The sequence below is a fragment of the Schistocerca piceifrons genome, chromosome 8 (genome assembly GCF_021461385.2).
Source record: "Schistocerca piceifrons isolate TAMUIC-IGC-003096 chromosome 8, iqSchPice1.1, whole genome shotgun sequence".
Taxonomy (NCBI): domain Eukaryota; kingdom Metazoa; phylum Arthropoda; class Insecta; order Orthoptera; family Acrididae; genus Schistocerca; species Schistocerca piceifrons.
In genome coordinates this window covers 266162040-266179150 of record NC_060145.1, presented here as the reverse complement: position 1 = coordinate 266179150, position 17111 = coordinate 266162040, and the positions used below count along the sequence as shown (strand labels likewise).

The window sequence follows — 17111 nt, the reverse complement described above, 5'->3', positions numbered from 1 at the left end:
AGAGAGAGAGAGAGAGAGAGAGAATGGGGGCAAGGAAAAGTCTTGGTTGTGGTGACAAATTGATCAGTAGCTTGCTCCAATGTCTACTTTCACCATCAGCAATTATTGATCCACATTTAATGCATGTCATTATGATGACACGTGAACTTTGTGATTGGTTCATCTAATATTGGTATTACACTCTGTGTATGTATGTATATTGTACATCAACCATGAAAAATTTCATGAGGAACCATTACATAACACTAATGTTCAAGTTTATTTGTAACTGACAAAAATCAGGAAAAGCTATAAGCCAGATCTCTCCCAACTGTTTTTACTCCAAAACGTTTTACATGGGTACAAGGCACAGAGGAGAAAATTTTATACATGGTGTTCAATAATTAAAGAGGAGTTATCCCAGAACGTTATTCTGTGTGACATTATTGAATGAAAATATGTAAAATATTTCAACTTACTGATCATCTACATCCCTACTCCGCAAACCACTGTGAAGTGCATGCTACAGGGAATGTCCCACTGTACCAGTTATTAGGGTTTTTTTCCTGTTCCATTCTAGTATGGAGCATACGAAGAATGATTGATTGAATGCCTCTGTGTGTGCTGTAATTGATCTGATCTTCTCCTCACAATCCCTATGTGAACTATACACAGGTGGTTGTCGTATATTCCTAGAGCCATCACTTAAAGCCAGTTCTTGAAACTCGGTTAGTACACTTTCTCGGGATAGTTTATGTCTATATTCAAGAGTCTACCAGTACAGTTTCTTCAGCATCACTGTAACACTCTCCAATAGGTCAAACAATCCTCTAACCATTCGTGCTGCCCTTCTCTGTATATGTTCAATGTCCTCTGTTAGACATGTTAGATATGGGTCCCCACACTTGAGCAATGTCCTAGAATGGGTCACATGACTAATTTGTGGTCTTCCCATGATTTGAAATGATTTAAAGAGCAAATGTGGCTGAACTGTGTTGTTTAAGGTGTCCCAAAATTTGCTTTTTCCAGTTAAAATTTCCATCGATAAGGACATCAAAGAATTTCGAAATGTCCACCTTATTATTTCCTCATCATGTGTTATGCTTCTCATTGGTGTAGTACCCCTAGATGTGTAGAACTGAATATGTCGAGTCTTTTAAAAACTGAGGGTTAGACCATTCACAAAAAACCAGTCAATGTTACTTTTAAAAAAAATTGTTTACCACTTCTTCAGTTTCTGTGTGTATGCTGGTATAGATTACAATGCTAGTGTCATCTGCAAAAAGAGCCAATTCTGCTTACTGTACATTAGGCAGAAGATCTTTTACGTGTATGACACACAACAGTGAACCTAAGACAGAGCCTTGGAGGCCCCATGCGTGATTTCTCCCCAGTCAGAATTATGTTCTGGATTATACTGGTTGAATTACTAAATACAACTTTCTTCATTCTTTTGTTTAGATATGACATTATCCATTAGATGGCTACCCCATCAATCTCATAAAACTTCAATTTACCTTATTCTAACACAGCCTCTAGATTGCATACTGGAGTGCATATAGCATGCAGTAATGGTTATACTCGTGCTTTTGCACAAAACATTGCGAGTTTGCTAAGGCTGGCAGTGGCTCAAAGTCTTCAATGAAGCATCAATGAACTGAGCACACAAAAATAAGTTTACAGACCTCACAAAACCCTGTTCTATTCTAAGAGTTTCTAGATATGAAAGGAATTATTTGCTCACTTTTACCCTAAACAGCATATCTTAGGCTACAGAAGTTTATTATGCGAGCAGCACAACCAAATATTTCCATTAAACTAAAAATGTATCCATCATTAACTTCCCATTTACATCAGGAACAATTTCACACAACAAATAATACATTTCTCTCTTCTCTTTCTTTATTTTTGAAAATGGCATGTTTTAAGTTGAGGGTTTTCATTTAAAAGTAATGAAACACCAGCATTTCAAAATGCTAACACTTATGAACATGGAGCCCAAGGAAAAGAATGCAAACTATATTGTGACAGAAAATTCCACATTTAATTTTAGCTACTGGAACATTGACTGGGAAAACATTTTACTGATCATAGTAATAGAATGCTCAGCTCTGTACAGACTGAAGTACTGCTGTGTAGTGCATCTTCATTTTGGTATTAAAACACTAGTCCTACATTAATCCGAACTCCAAACAAAAATTTTGTTTAACAATAGTGTGTGTCATGTAAGCCTTGGAATCAGAAGCAATCTTTACGGAATGTTCACATATCTCAAAAGGTAGTGCATAGAGTCACTAACAGCTGAAGTTTAGGCAAGTGAGCATGTTAGAATTAACTTGTTCCCACAACTTGAGGGATCGGTTGTTAGGGCATCCTGAGGTATGGAGGAATTGTTAATTTGGTAAAGGAAATAGTGAGAGAGAGGGAGGAGGGAAAAAATTGTAAAGGGAGACCTAGGGTTGAATACAGTAAGCAGGTGTGATAGATACACCATGGTGGAAAGACTTGAATAGGCTAGATTAACATGGGCAGCTGTATCAACATGGGCAGCTGTATCAAACCAATCTTCAGAATGAAGACAAGGCACAGAAATCACGCATCTGTTTCTGCCAGACTGCAGAACGAAACAACTGCATTAGTCCTTACACATTCACCAAATTTTGTTTTGGCAGTACAGGTACAGGTAGAAATCAGCCAAACTGTGAATGATAATTCACTTCTAGTCTTCATATCTAACTTTATTATTAATATATTTCCTTAAATTACAAATCTATCAGTCTAACATTCTTATGGTGTTTGGTCAACACGCCTACGTGCCATCAGCTTTTAAACATATGTTGTTTTTAACCAGAGCGAACCAATTGTGAGTTTTTAATTCAAATTCTTCCACAGCGGAAAGAAACTATTTTTTGGTTAAATAACGGCGACAGCGCAGACATCACAGGGACCCAATCCAAATGGTGTTTGAAAAGGAGGTCTTTCCTTGTGACGTTCGGCAAGCTATGAACTGGACTTTAAGAGATGGTTGTGAGCCCTCAAATATTTTCTATTTGAATTGGTGGATAAATGTTATGAGCGAAAGGAACATGTATACAACGTAAAATGCACCCAGTCAGTGACGTACCAACGACACCGTTCAGTTATCTCTGAAAATGTGCGTACGAAAACCTGTCATCAGCTTGGATGCAGAAAAATTCAACACATTAGGAATGAATCATATTTAAGCATAAGCTAGGGCATCATTCATTTTTCACTCAAAAACTAACCCTCTGAACACGCTCTTCCTGCTCTCAAACTTTGGCGCTACTTCTCGTAGGCCAAATGCCTTTCTCTACACTATGCAAGAAATCTCTTTTGTAGGAGACGTAGCTGACTGCCACATATCTTACCTTTGTCAGGGTCGGTATATAGATTATGACATTCTCTCAAAATTCGCTCGTTTATCGGCAAAGTTGCCTGATCGACAGGATTTGCAGACTGCCTCAACTTTGTTGTTACTGGCATGGTACAATCAAACAGAAATTGCGGACAATTATTACGCAGAATTATGATCCTGTTCACTTCTACGCTCAGTTTACTCGAATAACGCGTAACTAAGTTCAAAACTAACAGTCGACAGTACTGTGGTTAAATGACAACGCCTACACTCAAAAGACTTAAACAAACTAAAACACCGCTATCTCGCATCATAAACGAATTTCCGCAGAACCTGCAGCAAAGATAAAGTGAACACGTGTGAAATGTCAAAGTTACACATGTACACTGTAGCAGTTTATTTTAATGAAACTGACTCATCTTGTACAATAACCACGACCGTACAATTCAAATTAACATTTTTATATAATTATAGCCCAAATTTTCCAATTATTTGAAAATACAGGCCCAGTCATACTGCTACTACGGAGTAGGGAGTGTCTCCCGCCAGTAACGTCTTTACGTCCGGCTGCGTTTACGTCCCGGACCGGAAACTGGCATCACGTGACTACCTTCTATACGCGTCTGTCTGCAATGATAGACGAACAGCTAACACGGAACTCTAAGCCTAAATACAGGATAACCTGGTGAAAGTAGGCCGAGTAAGTATGAAGGAAATACAGTGAAATTACAGAAACGAAGAGCTGAAATGGACTTACCATTTATTTACAATGAAAAATACATTTATAAAAAATGTTGAAAGTGACCCCCCTGCAACACCAATACACAGCTGTGCACATCTTAAAATTCAGATATCTATGGTGGCAACTTCACTGGTGGTGTTGTCTTTCAGTTCCTGTATTGGATATGGACTTGTTTCGTAGACCTTGCTCTTCAAATGTCCCCACATAAAAAAATCGCATGTCGTTAGACCCTGCGAACATGATGGACGTTTGCTGACAGTTCCCTCCTCAGTGGAGACAGCATGGACTTGTTCCAGAGGTATCTAGGACGTGTGTCATGTTGCCCCATCTTTCTGGAAGAAGCAATTTGTCTTTCATACTCAATGAGCCGACCACAAAATGTATCAAAAATTTCCATATATGCAACCCTGTTGAAGGTAGAGTAGAAAATATCGGTTCAGCGGTGCGCGTTCCTGTTATAGCGCACCAAAAGCCGATTCTTCATCGTGAAGTGTTTGTTGACACACTATATTATGGTTCTCCGTTACTCAGTACCTCGTGTTCTGTGAATTCACATCACTGGAAAGATAAAATCATGCTTCATCCCTCATGATGTAATGGAAGGGTCCAAAAACCATGGTTGCTATTATTCAAAAGCCATGTGCAGTAATCTACAGGTTTCTGAATGTCATCCTCCCGTAATTACTGCCCAACCGCCACACAATATGGCTTCAAATTAAGACTTTTCATATTATTAATATGTCTGCTTGTGTCTGTATATGTGTGGATGGATATGTGTGTGTGTGTGTGTGTGTGTGTGTGTGTGTGTGTGTGTGTGTGTGTGTACCCGTCCTCTCTTCCCCCTAAGGTAAGTCTTTCCGCTCCCGGGATTGGAATGACTCCTTACTCTCTCCCTTAAAACTCACATCCTTTCGTCTTTCCCTCTCCTTCCCTCTTTCCTGACGAAGCAGCCGTTGGTTGCGAAAGCTTAAATTTTGTGTGTATGTTTGTGTGTCTATCGACCTGCCAGCGCTTTTGTTTGGTAAGTCTCTTTGTATATATATATATATTGTTTCCTTCTGACAGATGGTGCAAGACTAGCGCCCCAAGCGACGAGAAGAATCAAAGCATGTATTTAATTATTTTATAGTTAATTAGCGAAATAGTTATTACATTTTTGCGCTCCAAGCATCAGCAAATTATAAAGACACATGAATGATCCTGAAATACATGTAAAAACAGCCGAATCTCCCTGATTCAGTGACATAAGCTACAACTTATAGGTGATGAAACACTTGCAAATGTGTGTATGATTGCAACTTATTCCGAGTAAAACAAGAGAAAAAAACACATTTCAGGCATCAGAAGAATATATTTCATTTTTTGTTGTCTGTTGTTATAATAAGAAGCACTTACAACAACTTCATAGGAAGCCTAATGTTTCACACCGTCTTACATTTCACTTGACTTTCTAACACACAAATATTTTTGTAAATGTAACTATTTTTGGTTAAAAAGCGAATGTGTCTAAGATTAGGTATTGTCTTTCGTGAGTCAGATGTAGCAACATTGTGAAACTGGTTTCTTCTCTGTTGGGGATCCCTTTTATTAGGCCCTATGTCTATGTGGTTTTTCCTTCAGCTATAGTTGTGGTACCATATCTGCTGCGTTAGATAGTGTAAGGGCTGCATTCCATAAGCGTTTGCTATGTGCCAAATTCTCTGATTTGACTGGAATTGTAGTGAAAATAACTTCACGTTTTTTAGTGGGTACACAACGCCTTTTGGCGAAAGGTCAGATCTTCTGCTGTTTACTAGCAATTTTTTCCCTTAAAGAACACGTCATTCACCAGTAAATATCAAATGTTCCAAGAAAATCGTAAATCAACTGTTCTGTAATGCAGCAGTCTACACCTCCTAGGGTAAAAAGAAGGCAAATGTTGTGTCCTCCTCTTGTTGTTGCAGCAATTTATTGCGCTATAGACGCTCACGTTTGTAAAATCCAGTCTACAGACCAATGTAAACAATTCCCATTCGCTTTCGCTTTCACAAGATCTCGCCGAACACATTAGCGTAACTTTCTGGCCACTTGGCGTGCTGCAATCGCAGTGGGGGGGACAAAAAAAAAAAAATTAACAGAAGAAAGCGTACCATGTAAGCAACTGTTTTTCGCTTAGCGATTGTTCGATTTGTGAAGGATGAAACTACTTTTAATAGCTTGCTATATAGCGCATTAGTTTCCAAGTTATTGGAAGTTAAGCGAGTTTTCAGAACACAAAAAAATCATTAGGATCATAAAGGATGTAAATCGAGAAATTCCTGTAAGCCCCTGTTTAAGAGTTCTCGTATTCCATCTGTATTATTATTTTTTAGAATAGGTAAGACAGAAAGATGTCAAGTTCTACGAGAGGTCAGGATTGAAACAAGTCTTCAGTTTAGGAAAGAAATTAAACAGCACAATTCTAGCACATTAGATCACCAATCACAGCTGTCAATTATAAATTTTCACCAATCAACAGAAATTTTCTCTCCACCAAGTTGTATCTCAGTCCTAGGTAATTGCATTGATGAATTAGTCACCCAACCCAGTTGACATAATCTGCCTCTCTGAACACTATGTGACCACTGGTATAGGAACTAGGCCTAAGCACAATGAGAAACTCAGATAGGAGAGTACAGCAAACGTTAGAACAAGGAAAGGTTCTCATAAAAGTAGAATTAAAAATAATGTAAGTATATTTCATCAAAATATTGGGAGTTTAAAGAATAAAGTAGATGAGCTTCTGGTTTGTTTAGAAGATTTAGAAGCTGAGAATGAAATAGATATACTATGCCCGTCTGAGCATCACATTGTTACTGATATGGATAAGGTAAATGTAAGTGGATATAAGCTCTCTGCACATGTAATGAGAGAAAATATGGAGAAAGGAGGAGTTGCCATATATGTCGAAAGTTATCATTGTGCAAAAAGTATAGAAACAAAAAAGTTTTGTGTAGAGAAACATATAGAAGCATGTGCCTGTGAGCTTAAATTAAATAAAGCCACATTTATAATTGTAACTGTATATAGGTCCCCATCAGGAAATTTTGATCTATTTCTGAAAAATTTAGACTCCTTGTTGTGCTATCTGTCAGACAGGGGGAAGCAAATTATTATTTGTGGGGACTTCAATGTAGATTCTCTGAAAGAGGGGTAATAGGAAAAATGACCTTGAAGTATCACTCGGTTCTTTCAATTTGACACCCGTTATTGATTTTCCTACTCGGGTGGTAAAGGATAGCAGCTCACTGATAGATAACTTCTTTATAGACCAAGATAAGTTTAACCAGATAAATGCTCAGCCTGTTGGGAATGGTCATTCCGATCATGGTGGACAGCTAGTTACAATATATGACATAGCTCCATTCAGCAATACTAAACAGTCCTCGAAAGTAGTACATTTAGTCAACGATTTAACAATTGCAAATTTCAGGGAAAGCCTACAGCAGTTAGACTGGGATGAGGTGTACCGTGAACCTGATGCCAATTTAAAATATAATTTATTTCATGATATTTTTGTAAATGCATTTGAAAACTGCTTCCCCAAGAAAATAGTTAAATATACTCATAAGAAACCTTGTAACAAACCATGGCTTACTAAGGGTATAAAAATATCTTGTAACCGGAAAAGGGAAATGTATCTGACAGCAAGAAAGAGTAGTGACCCAGAAACTATCAAACATTATAAAAACTACTGTGTTATATTAAGAAAAGTTATTAAAAAATCCAGAAGTATGTGTATCATGTTTGAAATCAGCAACTCTGATAATAAAATTAAAACAATTTGGAATATTATTAAAAAAGAAACAGGTCAACCAAGAGCACAGGAAGACAGTATTACCATCGAATTGAATGAAAACTTTACAAACAAAAAGTCAGAAGTTGTAAATATTTTTAATAATCATTTTCTAAATGTTGTGGATATAGTAGGATCCAGGTGTTTATTAGAAGATGCTAGGCTGTTAATGGAAGAGGCCATAACTATGCAATTTGATACAATTGAAATCTCACCCACTTCTCCCTCTGAAATTAGGAAAATAATGAACTTGCTTAAAAGCAAAAACTCATATGGAATTGATGGCATTTCCAGCAAAATACTAAAAGCTTGTTCTCAACAGATAAGTGAGATTCTCAGCCACCTGTGTAATAGCTCTCTGGAACAGGGCATTTTCCCTGATAGACTGAAATATGCTATTGTTATAGCTTTGCATAAAAAGGGGGATAGATCTGATGTCAACAATTACCGTCCAATCTCCCTTCTAACAGCTTTATCCAAAAATTTTGAGAAAGTAATGTATTAAAGAGTAGCTTCACATATCTGTAAAAATGAAGTACTAACAAAATGTCACTTTGGTTTCCAGAAAGGTTTTTCAACAGAAAATGCCATATATGCTTTCACCAATCAAATTTTGAATGATCTGAATAACCGAACACCACCCATTGGGATTTTTTGTGATCTCTCAAAGGCTTTTGTTTGTGTAAATCATGAAATTCTGCTAGACAAGCTCAAGTATTGTGGCATGAGTGGGACAGTGCACAAATGGTTTAACTCGTACCTAACTGAAAGAGTGCAGAAAGTTAAAATAAGTAGTTCTCATAATATGCAAAGATCAGCACATTCCTCAAACTGGGGAACTATCAAGAGTGGGGTTCCACAGGAGTCAGTCTTGGGTCCTTTGTTGTTCTTAATATATATTAATGACTTGCCATTCTATATTCATGAAGAGGCAAAGTTAGTTCTCTTTGCTGATGATACAAGTATAGTAATCACACCTGACAAACAAGAATTAACTGATGAAATTGTCAATACTGTCTTTCAGAAAATTACTAAGTGGTTCCTTGTAAATGGACTCTCACTGAATTTTGATAAGACACAGTACATACAGTTCCGTATTGTGAATGGTATGACGCCATTAATAAATATAGACCTTAATCAGAAGCATATAGCTAAGGTAGAATATTCCAAATTTTTAGGTGTGTCCATTGATGAGAGATTAAATTGGAAGAAACACATTGATGATCTGCTGAAACGTTTGAGTTCAGCTACTTATGCAATAAGGGTCATTGCAAATTTTGGTAATAAACATCTTAGTAAATTACCTTACTACGCCTATTTTCACTCATTGCTTTCATATGGCATCATATTTTGGGGTAATTCATCACTAAGGAATAAAATATTTATTGCACGAAAGCGTGTAATCAGAATAACAGCTGGAGTCCACCCAAGATCATCCTGCAGACATTTATTTAAGGATCTAGGGATATTCACAGTAGATCTCAGTATATATACTCTCTTATGAAATTTGTTAATAACAACCAAACCCAATTCAAAAGTAATAGCAGTGTGCATAACTACAATACTAGGAGAAAGGATGATCTTCACTATTCAAGATAAATCTAACTTTGGCACAGAAAGGGGTGAATTATACTGGCACTAAAGTCTTTGGTCACTTACCAAATAGTATCAAAAGTCTGACAGATAACCAACAAGTATTTAAGAAGAGTTTTCATTTCTTCTTGTGGGATTTCTTTCCCCAGCTTATTCTTGAGCCACCATCGGCCCTTACAGTACCCCTTGCTGAAAGTGTTTAGCAGTATTGTCGTGCCTGTGCAGATACTAAGTAGAGTTAGGGGTCCCGGTGCAGATACTAAGTAGGGGCATGTATGGTTAATGCATGACAGATCTGTTGGTAGACCGCACTTGAAGGCTAGCAGCTAACTGCGAAGGTCGTAATAATACCTTCAACTTTCTAGGCAAAGGATTTCTTGTCACTGCAGATGTGTCATCCATGGGCAACTGAACTATATTTTGGTTGAGGGAATCTTAAGGCAAGAGACAGTTCGTTTGAAAAAGACATGGCAGATTACCTTCTCCTTCCTTCTTTACTCCATTCTTGTGCTTCATCTCTAAGGACCTTCTTGTTGATCCTAATCTTCCTTTTTTATATGGAAGAGACTTTTTAGTGTGTGAGGGATAGTAGATACCAAAGTCGGGGGCTTGATATGGACAGAGGCTCTTGTAAACCATAATGGAAGTCGATGTCAACATCCAGGAAGGCTGGACTGAGGATGAAGAGAAGTGGATGGGAGAGAAGCTATTGAGGCAGTGAAGGAATGAGGACAGAGTGTCTGACACTCAGTGTAGATCATGAAGGTATAATCATACAAGGACTTGGAATCTGAAAGGTTTTGTCTAGATGACTCAAAAAAATAGTTTGGCATAGGGAAGTGCCATGTGTGTGCCAACTACCCTGCTACAGATTTATTTGTATATCTTCCATTTAAAGGAAAAGTAGTAATGGTTATGGATGTAATTTTGTGTTGTGTATAAGGAATGAGGTGGTGAGTTTGAAATCAGAACAGTGGGAGATCATTATTCGATGAAGGCAAAATGATGAGCATGGTAGATTTTGGTGTGTAGCTAAATGACATTGAGAGTGACTAGTAGGTATCTAGGTGGTACTGGAGTGAGGATGGTTGAGGGACAGTTAAGGAAATTGTGTCTATCTCTGATATGGGAAGTTAGGCTGTATGCAATAGGTTGAAGGTTGTAAAGGTGTTGGTCATACAGACTCAAGATTTTTTTCTGTGGAAGCGCAGTAAATATGTGCAATGGAGCAACTACTATGCTGGGGTTTATAGTTTTTAGGAACTGTGTAGAAGGTGGGTGGGATAGCTGTAGTGAAGAGAGAGATGGATTTGGTGTGTAGGTTCTGGGATAAGTCAAAGGATTTGAGTAGGGATTGTATGTTATGCTGGAAATTTGGGATGTGGCCACTGTGGCTTAGCCTGTAGATGGAAACCACCTGTTAGGTAATCACTGCAGTGTATCATGACAGGGATGAAGCCTTTTTCTTTAGGGGACATTATCAAACTGGGTCTGTGAAAAGGGCAGTCCTTGCTGTGTTGAGAGGTTAGTGTTGTTTGCGGGGGACATAGGAAAGAAGGGTGAGCCTAAGCTGTAGGTAAAGAATTCATTTAAGGGAACCAGGGGTGGCGAAGTGGGAGTAAGGTGGAGCCACAGTTGGACTGGGGTATGCACTGGACAAGGCAAGGTTTATTGTTGGTTTTTGATTGGTACAGTTGGTGGCAAAGACATGTTTCCACTGTTGGGATCAAGAGGAGAGTAGCTCTTTGATGGGTTCAACATAACTGAATTTGTGTGTGGAGCTGAAAGTGAGGTTTTGGTTTAGAACTTAAACTTTAGAGGGATTGAGGGATTTGTTGCCAACAGTGTTTTTGGTTTGTTTATGTTCAGGCTGTTTGGTGCCTGTTATCCCTTCCACACTAAAATGTATCTTCCACACAATCTGGTCATCTGTGGATGGCACATCTGCAGTGACAATCCATTGTCCAGACAAGTGAGCTGCAAACAGCTCTCATATGTGTTATCTGCACATGTCCCTGATTCTCTGAATGCACCTGTGAACCAGCTGCAAAGGAGTGTCACCCAAAATCACCCTGGACTGGACCATATCCTTTTTCAAGCCTTCAACTACTTATTACCAAGTCCAGAAATGAGGAACTTCCTACCTGCAACCCTTCTCACCCCTCCCAAGTTCTACACTACTGCTAGCCCAATTTAAAATGTACCCTGGTCCCTTATGCCACATCTGTTCACAACCCTTTGCAACATCTTTCATGCATCTTTGAAAGATCCAGGTGCAACACTGTCCTCTGCACCCACCCAACACATCTTATTCTGAACTTGTTACAGGCATATCTTGTCCTGTCAGAGGCAACATCATTTATAGAAGCAGTCACATCACGTACCAGCTCTGCTGTAACTTCCACACGGCCCTTTATGTGGACATGACCATCGATAAACTGTCCGCCTTAATTGGTGGCTACCTCCAAACTGTAGCCAAGAGCTGAGTTGGTCACCCGGGGGTGGAGCACACTGCTGAGCAAAACACGCTCAGCTTCAAAGGCTGCTTCCATCTGTGACATCTACATCCCCAATTCCCTCCCCCGTACCAACTTCTCTTCTGAACCATGTAGTCAGAATGGTCCTTACAACATATTCATCCATACCACAATCCTCTTGGTCTCATTAACCACTGCCACCTGTCCCACACCCACCCCAACTGCTGTACTGAAGCCTCCCACTTCCCTCATTCTGCACTCACATCCTGCTTTCCACATCCTTTCAGGATATGTTTACAAGTGCTGGGTTGTTGCTGTCTTTGCTATAGTAGGTAGCAAGGAAATAAACGTTATTCTAAATTGCAAGTGAAGATTCCCCAGGCAACTTATTGAGTACAGATATGAACTGAGTGAAGCAAGTTTTGGCTCAGTTTAGGTCAGTAGTGTAGATGTGAAGGAATAGGTTCCACTATAGGAAAAAGTTTTATGTTAAGCAATTTCACAGAATTCCAAAATACATAATATGAAAAAGAGGTGAAAATGAAATGCTCATAACAGAAAAAGTCTGAAAACCTGAGAAGTTAGAAGTGGAATAGAAGGCATGTGACAACTTAGTGGTCAAGGAGAAAGCACTGGCAACAAAAGCATAGCTACGGGGGGGTAGCCGCACGGTCTAGGGCGTCTTGTCACGGTCCGCGCGGCTCCCCACGCCGGAGGTTCGAGTCCTCCCTCAGGCATGGGTGTGTGTGTTGTCCATAATGTTAGTTAGTTTAAGTAGTGTGTAAGCTTAGGGACCAATGACCTAAGCAGTTTGGTCCCATAAGATCTTACCACAAATTTACAGTTATTTACAGAAGCATTGTTGAGTCAAAAATGAATAGCAACAGAGATCAAGGAAATCAGAAACAGTACACTGCAAAATATAAAAGATGATTTGGGAAACACACACGAGATTGCGAAGTTGAAAGTAAATTTATATCAACAAGTTCATTAGCATGCTGCTTGTGCACTGCTACAGAAACAGATGCAGTGATCTATGTAGTTAAAGGTAATCTGTACAAAAATGAATTCATATCAAGTAGTGCCATAACAGATGAGCATGAGCTGTTGCTGATAACTCATTTTCAAGATGAATTTAACTGAGAGTGGCCATTGTATGTGGGAAAGAAGTTCCTGTCTGTGATAAGGTAAAACACAATCACATTGCTGTCGGTATAAATTGTGATTCCAGAATCACATCCTTTCAGGAACTGCCAAAACAGTGCTGATTCTGCTGTATAATGAAAGATTTGTTCTGGCAACAACCATTAGGCTGTGGTTAAGCAATTTCTCCACAATGTAATGAACTAACAGTATAATTTACTCCACGAGTGCTAGTCCAGCGAGCTAGGCATGATAGTTCATGTGAAGTTTGACAAGGAGAGCTCATTTGGTGAGAGACTGGCCCATGGAGAGTAGTGTCCTGGTTTGAGTGCCTGTTCAGTACATAGTTTTGATTTGCCAGAAAGTTTCAAAACAGTTATGACTTCTCATAAGATCTAACAGTATAGCAGTTTGTCTGGGTGCACTATACCCAATGTTTTACCACTAATGAGACAATGTTTTGATGCAGTTTTTCAGCAGTGCACTTATCCACAACCAGCACTTAAAAGCGTGGACTACATGTGTCATGTTGCCATACATGAACATAAAACTAACACTTAGCAGGGAATGAAGTGCAACAATCACATAGGATCAATCATGAGTAAAGCAAGTATCAGGCTTCAATTTGTTGGTTGAGTACTAGGGAAATGCAATCAGTTTACAAAGGAGATTGCTTACACAACCACTCTCTGGAGATAGAGCCAATGATGCTGGTTGTGCGAACAGCACATGAAATACACACCGAGATAGCTTGTATAGTGCAAATAAAAGTGTCTGATGAATGGAAATGCAACTACCTTTTTCTTTTTCTTTTTTTTTTTATTTAGACTTCTGAAGTCATTTATACTGAGGAGTAGCGTTTCATTGCTCTCTAATGTAAGGAGAGTGAGTCTGGACGGAATAATGTCGATATATCTCAATGTATATTGACGTCCGTCATGGCCTATTGCAAAATTATGTACAGCAGAGTGAACACCCCCCCCCCCCCCCCCACTCGCGCCGTATTTGGGAGGGGGGTTGTCATAGGCTGTCAATGGCACAATTGTATGCCCTCAACCCACGCGAATTAAAAAAAAAAATACAAGGGGAAATATAAACAAAATTTGGGATTGTTTTCTATTTAAAATTAAAAATCAAAGGCGGACAGTTAAACGGAAATACATACATTTTAAAAACACATTGCAGGATGGTCAAAATTCTTCTCAGCAGGTCTAGGAGCAGACCACGGTTATAAAACATTATCCTCGTTTGGATTCTGTCGTCCGTGCGGTAAAAAGAATAAACAAATGACATTAAGACAGAAGAATGATCTCTAGAAGCAATGCGAGTGTTTGGCGCCAATAAAACACCTGGCTGCGCATATTCTACTATTCTGAAAGCAGCTGTTAAGACGTGTGATGGCTTGCCTACTCCGATATTCTCAGTTCACGTGCCTTCTTTATTGGTTTTTTTTCTTGTTTTACATTTGCCAGGAATTTACTTATTTTGTACATAGTTTATGCTATTAAAGAGTTGATTACAGTAAGCAGGTTCAAAATCGGACTGAAGATAACAACAACGCTGTTTAAATAGAGTGATATTCCTTGCCCATTATGTTAATTAAAAAAACACAGTTACTATTACGTAAGATTAGATTAGATTAGATTAATCCTAGTTCCATGGATCATGAATACGATATTTCGTAATGATGTGGAACGAGTCAAATTTTCCAATACATGACATAATTAAGTTAATTTAACAACATACTTAACTTAATATAACAACTTTTTTATTTTTTGTTTTTTTATTTCTTTTATTTTTTAATATTTTTTTTGTTTTTTTTCTTAATTTATATTTAAAAATTCCTCTATGGAGTAGAAGGAGTTGTCTAAAAAGTATCTTCCATATAAAAAAAGGAAGATAAGGATCAACAAGAAGGTCATTAGAGATGAAGGACAAGAATGGAGTAAAGAAGGAAGGAGAAGGTAATCTGCCATGTCTTTTTCAAACGAACTGTCTCTTGTCTTAAGATTCCCTCAACCAAAATATAGTTCAGTTGCCCATGGATGACACATCTGCAGTGACAAGAAATCCTTTGCCTAGTAAGTTGAAGGTATTATTACGACCTTCGCAGTTAGCTGCTAGCCTTCAAGTGCGGTCTACCAACAGATCTTTCATGCATTAACCATACATGCCCCTACTTAGTATCTGCTCCGGGACCCCTAACTCTACTTAGTATCTGCACAGGCACGACAATACTGCTAAACACTTTCAGCAAGGGGTACTGTAAGGGCCGATGGTGGCTCAAGAATAAGCTGGGGAAAGAAATCCCACAAGAAGAAATGAAAACTTACTGTGCAAGTCAATGTACAGGGAACCAGATAGTCAGAAACTGTGTAGAGACATGTACAGTGATAAGCACTACACACAGCAGGTGTGTGTGTGTGTGTGTAGGGGGGGAGGGGTTGACAACAGAGCACATGGAAACAGCAAATGGCATGAGGCAAGATCATTGGTGGTTGAACCAAGTGTTGCCACTACCCTGCCAGGCTTACTTCCCAGCTACCCCCCCCCCTCCCCCACCCCCCACGGCATTTGTCCACACTGTTCTGCAATGACAGCCATGCCAGGTCTTCTGCCTCTGTAGTGATACCCACTGGCAGGTTTACTAAATCCCTCCCCCTTGAAAGGGCCAAGCAGGGCTGAAAATGGTCAGGGCTGGGCCGCAGCTTCTGGCACAGAACTGGAGAGAGCACTGTAGATCCGAGCAATGGACCAACCACAAAGGAGAAATGGCAATGCTGCTGCCTCCACCAGAGTGGCAGAATGGAGGGGAGGTGGAGGCAATGGTTGGTCCACTGGTAGCAACAGAGGTGAGGCCGCAGGCACCAGAGGATGGGGGGGAGGTGGGGGGCAGAACCAGGGTAGGTCAAGTCGATGGACTCCACATTGGTCAGAATGGGAGCAAACCTCAGTGGGGCCTGAGGCCGCAGGCAAAGGGAAGATGGCAGAGAGTGCAAAGAGGCTGTGATGCCTATGCCTTCATATGAGTCATACCCCAGTGCGACACATGCAGCAGGTGGTAAGCATGAGAGTCTACTGGACAACACTGAGTTTAGCACAGGGGAGAAAAAAATACACTACACTGGATTCACATCTGGAGAGATGCACTCTAGCCAATTCACCTAGACAGCTGAAATGATCTTCAAGAAAAACGGACTGGCAGCCATGACAGTTGTGGCCTCTTGCGCTGTCAATGAAAAATGCAACAAAGTTTGCTGTAATTCATCATCCAACACGAACACAAAATCCTCCTGTTGATCAGACTCTGGATTAAGCCCCAGAGGCAACCGTAATAGTTTATCAGCATTTGTGTGGTGGGTGGTGGATTGCTAACAAATGTTGTAGCAATATTACTGAGAAACAGGGCTCACCTCTGCAATCAGTAGGCAGTACCATCTGGTAGCTTGCATGAGGGTTAAGTAAGGAAATCAGCAGCTTGTTGTTGGTGATCAGTGGGAATTTTGACTCATGGAAGAAAACATGGAAGTTTTTAATTCCCCAAAATGATAACCAGTGCCTTTTTGTCCACCAGTGAATAATTACACTGCGTTGCCAGAAAGAGTCTTTGATGCATAAGTGATGGGCTACTAGGTGCCATCCAGGCTCCAGTGGGACAGAACCACACCAATGCTGTACTGTGATGCATCACAGGCCAGGCTTAAAGGCATACCTGGTGTAAAAGAAGTTAAACAGAGAGCAGGTTGCAAATATTGCTTGGGGGGCCTGGAAAGCCCATTGACAATTCACAGACCAGACATACTTAATACCATTTTGGCAAAATTGGTTAAGAGGTTGTCAGATGTTCATGGTCTGGGGAATGACCGTAGCATAATATGAAATCGTATCCAATAAAGACGGGAGCTCCATCAGTTTCTTGGGTGTCAGCAGGTTGACAATGGTTCTGACATGCTTGTCCTTAGGGGTAAGGCCATCTCTGCTAAGCAC

At 39.6% G+C, this 17111-nt stretch overlaps 1 protein-coding gene across 2 annotated transcripts in view; it reads right to left on the bottom strand.

Annotated features, from left to right (window-relative positions):
- Nucleotides 1–3871, bottom strand: part of LOC124711124 — a 71086-nt gene extending 67215 nt beyond the window's left edge. The window contains exon 1 of one of the 2 annotated variants that reach the window (XM_047241010.1): nucleotides 3369–3871. In XM_047241010.1, coding sequence (XP_047096966.1) covers nucleotides 3369–3483 — 115 coding nt within the window. In that variant the 5' untranslated portion in view covers nucleotides 3484–3871. The remainder of the gene's footprint in view (nucleotides 1–3368) is intronic. The other variant, XM_047241009.1, reaches the window with a different exon arrangement.
- Nucleotides 3872–17111: the final 13240 nt, after the last annotated feature.